The sequence below is a fragment of the Lutjanus erythropterus genome, chromosome 13, assembly GCF_056507025.1.
Source record: "Lutjanus erythropterus isolate fLutEry1 chromosome 13, fLutEry1.hap2, whole genome shotgun sequence".
Taxonomy (NCBI): domain Eukaryota; kingdom Metazoa; phylum Chordata; class Actinopteri; order Lutjaniformes; family Lutjanidae; genus Lutjanus; species Lutjanus erythropterus.
In genome coordinates, this window is record NC_139329.1 from 29,228,763 (window position 1) to 29,239,290 (window position 10,528).

General features: G+C 40.8%; 1 protein-coding gene across 2 annotated transcripts in view; it reads right to left on the minus strand.

Annotated features, from left to right (window-relative positions):
- The window catches only part of fbln1 (fibulin 1), a 43,494-nt gene extending 35,456 nt beyond the window's left edge, over positions 1 to 8,038 (minus strand). Inside the window, exons 1-2 of one of the 2 annotated variants that reach the window (XM_084733418.1) lie at positions 7,635 to 7,980; positions 2,641 to 2,749 (exon numbers count right to left, since the gene is read on the minus strand). In XM_084733418.1, the coding sequence (XP_084589544.1) occupies positions 2,641 to 2,749; positions 7,635 to 7,689 (164 nt within the window). In that variant the 5' untranslated portion in view covers positions 7,690 to 7,980. Of the gene's footprint in view, positions 1 to 2,640; positions 2,750 to 7,634 lie in introns of both variants that reach the window. The other variant, XM_084733419.1, reaches the window with a different exon arrangement.
- Between the last annotated feature and the right edge of the window lie 2,490 nt (positions 8,039 to 10,528).

Sequence of the window (10,528 nt, forward strand, 5' to 3'; positions counted from 1 at the left end):
AAACACAGGTGGTGCATTTATTCTCTGCTCTATCTATAATCTCCTTGGTGTGATACATCTCTGCCTTAAAGTGTAGCCCATTAAAATCAGCCTGAGGCGAGCCTGATGGGGATCTCAGGGTTGTCACGCTAAAAATGTGTGGATGAGTGGGCCGAGTGAGTCCTGTGTGAATTCAGAGGAGGAGGGCATGGAAGTTTATTGTGTTTTGCAACGCTGACATCACTGGACTTAAACTGGGTTGAGCAGCACTCCCTCAGGCCTTTTGTTCTGTTGTTTTATATCAACATTTCAGTCCCAAAAAGAACATTTGTCCACCTCCACATGTACTTATTCACAGTTACAATAATATCACTAAAACAAACCGCTCCCTTAAGATAAACATGCTGTGTCCTGTGAGCCACAGTTGCCAGTACATACAGTTTGCTTGGGGTTAATTACATCACTGGAGCAGAATCATCCCAGTTTTTCTGTAGAAATAAATGATGACATGTTACAGGTGTCATTTGAAGCATCGCTACATAAAGTGAGAAACACATCAGTACAGGAAGTATTGCAACAGACCTTGACTATTATTACCATCCCAATATCGTCTACATCGGTATAAGCATACATGTTGTCCAATACGTGCCTATATGACAAGACAAGATATTTAATGTTTAAACTGACAAACATTGTTTTTTGTAAATATATGCTCATTCTGAATTTGATGCCTGCAACATGTTCCAAAAACAGTTGTAACAGAGTCATGTTTACCATTGTGTTACATCACCTTTTCTTTTAACAACTCTGAGTAAGCGTTTGGGAACTGAGGACACTAATTGTTGAAATTTTGAAACTCAAAATTCCTTCCCATTCTTGGCTGATATACGACTTCTTGCTTAAGAGTCCAGGGTCTCTGTTTTCATATTTTGAGCTTTGCACTGGACCTCACATTTTAAATGGGAGAGTCTCTTTTACTACGAACCCACAGTGTTGTAACACATGCAGAATGTATCTGTGTAACAGGTGTTTTTTGAGCCTTCCGTAACTTTCCAAGTCTTTTCCCAACTTTTTAAAAAACAGTTTAAACATTACATATCTTGTCTTCAAGGATTTGCAAATCATTGCGTTCTGTTTTTATTTACATTTTACACTGCAACTAAAACGTTTTTGGAATTGGAGTTTGTATTTGCTTGGTATAGGATTATATATCAAAAATCTCAATGCCTTGTAGTTATTTATAATACCAGTGAAAGTTTACAGTTTCAGTGCCATGATATCATTTTGGACGATCAAGTTTATTGTTAAACTGTAAAATATCCTGTCTCCATTATGTATCTTTGTCACAACTGCTATCTACTTTTGAGGAGTCCTTATGAAAAATATGTTTTTATATTCTATTTTCTCTATAAAGAATATCAACCTATATATCAATATTTGAACTTTTCACTGCCTAATATCGTCCCCAAAGTTCCAGCATCAGCCGGTGCCTCACCACTAATCTCTCTGCGTATGAGGATCATAATATATATGTATGTCTCTACAGGGATCAATAAAATACTGCATATTACTGTGATGGTTCTTTGAATGCCAAAAGCAATATTTGGATCGTCCCCATGCGAACATTGTTATGAAAATATCAGTTACTTAATGTTCCTGTTTGATCAGATCTCATTGTATTGTCTAACATTTGCTGCCTGTTCATACAGTCCAATCAGTTAAGAGTGGGTGACGGTTTCTGTCTGGTCTTGATCTCTGTCTTGCTGCAATTTAACAAGACAGAAAGCATAAAACGCCGCCCCCTCACCTCCCCTCTCTCATTTCCAACAAGCCTCTTTATCAACTTTTACCAGAAATCTCTTTCCACATAAACCAGTGAAGATCTCACATTCACGTCAGGGAGCACACCTCCTCTGCAGAACCTTTTAAGGGCACAGCCGCGCTCCTGTTTTTCTTTTCTCTCCTCTTCCCTCCACTCTTCTCTTCTCTTTCTCTCCTACTTTTTTCCTTCGGTGTCTGAAGTAATCGTTAAGATTTCCTGTTATTGCCTCTCTCCATCGTCCCTCCATGTCGCGTTTCACCTCTAAGGTATTTCCTGGGTTTTGAAACAGCCCCTCTCCTGACCCCCCCTCACCCTTTTCTACCCTGCTCCCCCACAAACCTCTGCCCTTTTCCTCTCCCTACCCCTCACACTATAATTTAGACAAATTTGGGATCACTTAGGGTGGCTACGGTAAATGTGTTTGCCATCAGTGTTCACAGCAGCAGCTCTCCCTGGCTTATAGGCCCTGAACCGGTGGCAGCACACCTTCTAGGGTTACCAGCAGACCTGTTATTATCCCATCACTATTAGTGTTTCCTGCTCTCACGTGAAGTGAATAATGTGCCTGGAGATTTATGGGAGTAAGGTAAAGCAATCTCATATTAAGGGCCTACAGACATTTCCCCCCATACATGGTACGCGCCAAATCCCTCGGGGCCAATACTGCAGGAGTCTCTGTGGTGCAGATTGAAACTGTAAGACTGTGACAAAGGGTGCAGCAGTTAATGAGTTGTAAATCTGCATCAGCCCCAGGCAAGTCTCCTAACCAGCCCTCTTAAGCCTCATGGCGTATAGAGTTGTGACCAGTGAGAGCAAAGTGGCAGACAGTGCCCACTTACCTGCAGGTGGTTGATTCGGAGACGAGAGGGAGGGACGCACAGTCTTCGTTATCATTGCCATGCCTCTGCCCGTCTTTACAGCAGTCCTCTAGCGACATCTGCTCTGCTTCTATGTACAAAAAATAATAAAAAAGAAAATACAAGCTGTTTTCGCTTATGTGAACAGGTGAAATCTCATTTAGTGTGCGCTGTCACAAGGACATTTTCATATCTGGTATTGTCTGGTTTACTGCAGTGCGGTGGCCCCCCTGCGACATAATCACCGCTGGAGACATGTAGACTCCAGATCTGCACTTAAAGGAATAATTCCAATTATTTGCAGTGGGGTTGTATGAGATATTTATCGATAGCCAGTATATTATCCACAGTAGATGGATAGGACACGCCCCCAGTTTGGAGAAGCAGAGAGGGGAAGCAGCACAGAAACTAAACAATGTACTGCTCTGGACAGGCTCAGACAGGTTTAATTTATTTCCACTGCTATACCTTGCCATCACACAGCCTTTTCTAATGGGAAATAAGCTAAATATATAAGCCAAATAATCTAAATGATCCCTTTAACACTCGCCTTGAGACTAGTTTTGTACCCTTTAAGATGTTCATGATGAACAAATAGCCATTATATTATGTTATTAAGCATTATTTTTTCGACAAACCATTTATTTTGGCAAAAAATAAAACATGCTGACTGACACATTGTTTTTGCTGATTAAGTGGCTTATGATGATCAAAACTGGATATCTAACCCAAACACAAAAGGATACTGCCATTGTCCTCTGAGGCAAGTTGCCTAGCATTCTCTAAAAGATGGAAAAACAAAATTCAAAATCTGTCTGGATGAATCAAACTGCCTGTAGGCATTCTTTTGCCAAAGACAATGAATGATGGATATGTTGTTGCAGACACAAGAGGGGCTTTTTGACTGGAGCGTACCCAACTCTGTGGTGATCTGGCTGTTTATTCATGTGGATTAGAGAGCGTGGAATGCCTCGTCTCTGTAAACAATCAGCCGTCGCAATCACATCAAGTACATTCATTCGCCTGTGGTTTGTGTGATCTGCCAAACGTGAAATAGCTTTGGCAGATCACTTCCTTGGACTTTTTTTTTTGCCCTCGGCTGAAACCGGGATCAGTGTGCCAAATTGTTATTAACAATAAGTCCCCGGAGAGACGAAAAGAGAAAACAAACTCACCGTGAAATAAATTTTGTTGATCCATTGTAATAGAATACGAGTTGTTGCTGGTTAGTGACTGAATGCTCTGAATCATAGTGATTGTGAAATGCACTGAACAAATCCATCTGTTTGAGACACAGCGTCTTGCCGTGAGAAGTCTGGCAAGAATCAGCGACTTCAGATAATAAGTTAGATTAGGTAGGGAGGACAAGTGTCTGGAATTGTAGTCCTCGGTTTTATAGATTGTCTGCTTTCTCCCCAGAGGGACAGGAGGAATTTTATTATAACCATTAAATCAAAGATGAAGCACAAGGCAGGAATAGTCATCATCACAAACAGGTTTCTGCATTGATAAACTTTGTAACAACACAAGTAAGCAACAACACAATAAAACTCTCAGAATTTCTCTAAAGAGTATGCAGGCTTCTACTGTATAAATCCAGTTCTGTAGCAAATATGGGCATGATAAAACAATGACTAAGAGTTTACTGAAAAAAACACGTTTTTCTGAAGAAATCGAGTCATTTCTCGAGTGTAGTCTGCAGGAAAACAAAGCACAGAATTGCTACTACATGAAGGATGATTAACCTGGCAGACAGGAGTGAATATGGACAGAGGATTTATTACCAGGCAGCCACATTAGCTGACTCACGACTGACTTCTGGAAGTCTGGCACGTCCCACAATCCTCTGGCCAATAAACCTTGTAGCAGCTGGATGAAATGAGATGGCATTTTAAAAGCTTTTCACATGGGCCTACCAAGTAGGCCCTCTAAAAGTCTGTCTCTCTGTCTCTCAATATTAAAGACTTCTATCTGTCTGCAAAGTAACACCGAGATGTCCCAGTAAGACTGTAACAAACCATTTTGCTTACAAAAGTATGATAATGTGGACGTAAGAGTGCCAGTGATGCCTCATCTAAAGGTGTTAATGGCCAGAGTCAAATCCCCTCCTAATGCAGTTCTCCAAACTTTGCATTAGTTGTCCAAGTTTTCTTGTTTTTGACGATTACCAGTAATTGAGATGTTCTTGCCAAAACACCAAATTAGTATTGAAACTGGAAAGGCATGCAAGGAGTACCTTTCCAGATTCCACACTAACTTAATAACAAAATATCTCAAAATCTTTCTCTCTGGGGACACAGTATTTCTATTTTAAATCAGCCATCCTCAACCACTGGCCCGCAGCCCACTGGCAGGCCTCAGAGCACTATGTAGTGGACCATGGAGGCAGTGTTACTGCTTTTTTGGTAAGGTAAGCTAGTAAGTTTCACATGTAAATGTGCTAAAGGATTTACATAAATAAAAATAATGGAGTGTCTTTTTGTACCCAGATATGAAAAGGCATGCAGCAGCAATTAGACTATTCACACCTGACCCCCTTATTTCAGCTGTAAAGACAAAATTCACTGACAAAAAGAGGCTGTGGTGGATAAATGGGTTAAGTGTGGGGCTTCTGAGGAAGTGGAGATCAAGTTCGTTGATACTGTTAGTTGCAGATGCTGTTAGCACCAAGGAGTCAGTAGCCAACAATGCTATTGGGGTGGACTAGCCAATGTGGCAATTAACACCATGGTGTATGTAGCCTTGCATGGCAGAGACAAGCACCCAAGCATTAGTAGCCAACAACACTATTTGCCTCCAGGATGGACTAGCCAAAGTGGCTATTGACACCTGAGTATGTATTACCTAACATTGCAGAGACAAGAACCCAAGTGTCAGTAGTCAGCAACGTTATTTGTTCCCAAGGCAACAAAACTATTTGGTTAGGTTGAGGGAAACATAATGGTTTGTCTCACCCCTGGGTGTAAATAGCCACCTTGGCTATTCCAACCTGGGTGCAAATAGCATCTGCCTATAAAAACCCCATCAAATTGAAATGTATATTTTCAATGACCAGTGATGTTTTAATATCACCACACTAATTACAACACATCTTCAGGCAGAGAAAAAGGTGTTCTGCCACTGTTAGCTAGTGTTGCTAAATTTACCTTGGACACAGTGACACAGAATGGATCATTTTTGAAACAACCCTGCACCAGTGAAATCTCCAAAACACATGGTGAGAATCTACGATCCTGAATACACTAAACTGGGATTTAGAATGGAATTGATGCTGAGCTAAGAAGAAAAGTGTGTTGGATGTGGTGAAATCCAGGCACAGCCCAGTTAACCTTTTCCCTTTTTTTGTCATGTTTTTTTCTCATTTATTCTGGAATGTACAAATAAATAAACTATTGATTTTTTTTAACTATCAGAGGTGGGCCTTTAGTTACAAAAGGTTGAGAAGCCTTGTTTTAAATGACAGGAATAGTTTGTCTGTTCTTCTGATTTCTCCCCACAGTAGCTCTCTGCTGATAGCTAACTCTAACCGACTAGGCATCATAGAGTCATTCCAGCGCCACCACTGTCTGCTACTCTGCAAACCTAAATTGAAAGACCAGAAGTGCCCTAAACTTAACTGTGTGGTGCTGTTTTATCAAACCAGGCGCAGCCATGCTCTGGTCTAGATGCAGTGTCTGCCACGCTCCTCTGTCTCTGTGATGCATTGTCTGTCTGGAGAGGGCCAATTTCCATCTTGGATGGCGATGCTGGTTATGAGGGCCATTCTGTCTTGGCAGAGCAGCACATGGCTTGCCTGCGTCTAGACGCCTCATGTAAACAAGGCTTAATGAGCCCAGTGGTGGAGCTCCGCCCAGACGGAGTAGTTACCCTCAGCCAGACATCACAACAGCAACGTGCACCTCTTTCATAAGCTGCACTCGAGGCTTTTATTTGGAGGTTCCTGTCAAACTCAGTGGAATAAAAAGGCTGTTACGCAAGAGGTAGATGTTTTAATCCATCTGTCTATGTTAAACATCAAAATATTATTGTCATATTCCAATAGGTTTCAACATTTGGTCACATAACTGGTTGGGCTGATAGCTGACTAAAATTTTACTCCAGTCTGACCCGTGACACAACTCCCCACAGAGAAGGCAATTTAGAGGAAAGTGGCCCTGCTGACTGTGAAAATTGCCCCATGTGTGACCAGGGGACCATGAGCATTTTGACCCTGCTGTGGGCGCTCAAGTGTAAATCACACCCCTCTGTCTGAGATGGTCCTGTCCTGGTGAGCCACTGGTGACTCTGACACAGCATCACAGCATACCAAGGCACTTGGCCTTTGACTTGTGGGGCAGAAAGTAAGAAACCAGGGCAGTTTGAACTCATACTTGTGCGAAACTATAACTCATGCCATGTGACAGTTGAATCTAGGGTTGTAATGAATGAAAGAGAGTTACAGACACACAGTTTAGTTTTTTTAATTCATGTTACAGTATATTACATTGTTTTATCTGCATTTTCCTCTACACAATGCCGTCTGCAAAAAGTTTATAGCGGCTAGAAATAACTTCATGTAACACTTTATATCATTACCTACAGTGTAGGATGTAAAGGAAAACAATGACGAAGGAGAAAAGCAATAAATGAATGAAACTTTCATCCTTCTTGTGATGTTTTGTTGCATGTATGTCACGAAATAATGGTAAATTATAACAGTCCTTGATTTCGAGACAGACCTGCAACACTTTGAAGCACCCAGTTCTGTAAACTGTGCTTTCATCACATGCCCAAACTAGTCCTATGGCAAATTTATCACCTCCCACCCTTACCAGCTTGATTCTTACTGTGAATCTCTTGACAAATGCATGTAAAAAGTTATCTTGCAATATAATATTCACACTCATGAGTGTCATAAGTCAGTTATTTGGCTTGATTTGGCTGAGGAAAAGTCGTCACGCAGCAGTGATACAGTTTCTTACAGAAAGGTAACTTACCTTGGCCAAGCAGAACTCCGAACAGAGAACAGAGCAGCACTACGCACGGACCCATTGAATGAAAGGATATCCAACTTAAAACAGAAAAAAACCAAGGTGTCCGAGAGCTTCGAGCCTCAGCCGATGCTGGTTATTCTGCAGGATGTGTGAATAAGCCGCAGTGCTCCTTTAAAGAAGAAAGACTGAGCCCGAGGATGTGATGGAGTTGAGTGAGTCGCAGTTGCAGCGTGACTGGAGGAATGAGCGTCTAATTATGGCACTGTGAGGGGCGGGCTGGGGCCGCAGACACACACTTATTGCTAATCAAATCAGTTTTTTTTCCTCCAGTATCAACTCCAAATGAACACCATTAATCGTGAGCTCATTTCCAGTCTTTTACAATAAAAGATATAATTTGGCTGCTGGAACTTAGAGATTGCTTGTAATACTCCGACGTGACTTCATACTCTAGGGGAGACTGGGGAATGTTGCAACACTGGGTTAGTTGTAACGCTGTCATGTCTCTTTACACCAAAGTTTGGGTGTGTATTCAGGATATTTTTTAGAGCAGCTAAACTTGCTATATAAAGGCGACTGAATCTTTTCCAGTTGCCAGTAGAAAAGTTTTTCTTTCAGTTTTTTATGTCACCTGGAAAGCCAAGAGCCAACTCATGTGTCAGTACATTTGTATTTTATAACAGGATCTCTGTGGTTTAAAGTTTAGCTTCCCTCCTATGTCGCTGTCTTTCAGCTGATAAGAGTTGGGTTAAGTCACTGCTGATGAAAACCCAACACTTCCTGATTCATTAAAAAGCTTTAATAAAATAATGCAGAAGAAGAAGCATAATTAGAATATTAAATTTTCGTTTATCCACAGTTCAGGTGCTTGAATAAAGACGACCTTGGTTAAATCCGCACCTTCAAGCAGGTCAAGTCAAACCAAGCAGCACACTTGTATGAAAAAGTGGTAAAAGAGTTGCAACAGTTTTTGTCAGGGACGACAAGCCCTGTTTGCCTCATTTTTTGTTACTTCATGCTATAAAAAGGTTTTTTCATGACATGATCGACAGCTGAGCTCTGCTAGCCATTGAGTCGGCCGGGAGTATGGGTGGGCAATCAAAAGCCCGGCAGCAACACTGGTCACTACTGAGCAATCTCAGGCTCCAAATGATGTAACCAGTGCAAGATGACAGCGTTCATATCCGTAATATTTTACCATCAGCGGGAGTGGAGACGTGTCGTCAATCTTTATTTATGACGATGGAGTTAACAGCTGTAACAGTTCATTAAAATGATATGCATTTCTGCATCATGTACGTAGAACACTTAACAAACTCAAGGCCAAAAGAAGTGTTGGTTAAATGTGTACATTGACATTTTTTGGCCCACAAAGCCTGCACCCCAGAGGCAGCCATCATCATCACGACTGTGACAGTAGCTGAACTGTAATGCGACACATTCAGGAACACAGTCCACGAACATGTAGAAGACTTAAGACTTAATAATAAATAACTGTTCTTTGTTGTTCTAAATTATTCAGTTTTTCAAATCTGTATATCTTTATTTTTCAATAAAATCCACTCATAAATTCAAATAAACTACCTCTCAATGTTACATTTATCATCAAGTCTTTGTGTCTGACATTAACTCTCATAATCTGTGACTGTGCGATAGACGTCCAAGTGAGACTTACTTGCTGCAGACAAATGTGGGTACCATGTATCAACGTTTGATCTACACAACCACTGAGTTATTGATGCTCATACAAAAAGCATTACTACCATCCCTGGTCTCTCCTAATCTATTCCTATATTGTGACAGAAGTGTTTATAAAAGGCCCATCCTTCTGAAATCTTTAATATGATTGATACATTCATGTGTGTTGGAAAGTGTCAGACCTGAAATACTACCTAGGGTGATGTGGGCTGCCATATTATTTTTTATTGCCTACAGGAGGAATTGCAAATGTCTTCAGGCTACTGTGCTGTAAGGTATGCACGCACACATGGAAATTGTCTTCCCATCAATAGTAGACTTTTTCTGTCTGTGACTAATGACTGTACTGATTACTCAACATCTGGAGCTGGTTTTGGGGTATTTTAAAAATCTGTGATGGCTGTGTCCAGACTGTAAGCTGTGTAACCTTCTGGATATCTCAGTTAGGGGAAATAAAAGGAATAAAAAAAATTCTCTAAAATTTCTAATGTCTCTGTCTGCAAATAACTGCATTTATTCACTGCTACCTTTGAGTTTGCTGCACCTAAAGCCTCATACCTTAAAGGCATATAGGATTTTCCTTAAAAAAATGTACAGGGTATATGGATATATATAGTCTAGCAAAGCAAAGACAAGCACCCAGCTGTCCTGAGCCAACCATGCAATTTGTACCCATGGTATAGTGAACGTAGCCAATCCCAGTGCTATTTGCACCTGGGGCATAAATAGTCAATGTGGCTATTCAAAACACCATGGCACAGACAATCCATGATCTTTTCCTACACTAAATCAAGTAGTTTTGTTGATGAAACCCAACCAAGCCATGACGGAAAACTAAAAAAAAAAAAAAAAATATGTCAATTGGAGTTTAAAAATTAAAAGTCAACACTAACTTCTCATTTCAAACAGGATTCAAACCCCCAGAGTCCCGTGTGTAACCCACTCATCTACCACCACCTCCTCTCAACAGTGACTGTGTTGCTTTTTATTGCAAATTACGGGGCTGGGTGTAAATAGCAGAAATGCTGCTGTGTGACTATTTTCACCAAAGTGCAAATAGGCATTCTGTTATTTTTTTAGTGTTAGAGTGTGTTGGTTAGGTTCAGGAAACAAAACTTCTTGGTTAGGTTTTGGAAAAGCTCATGGTTTGTCTCTGCAAAAGCGTGCAAATAGCATTGTTGGTTCAAACAGCATTGTTG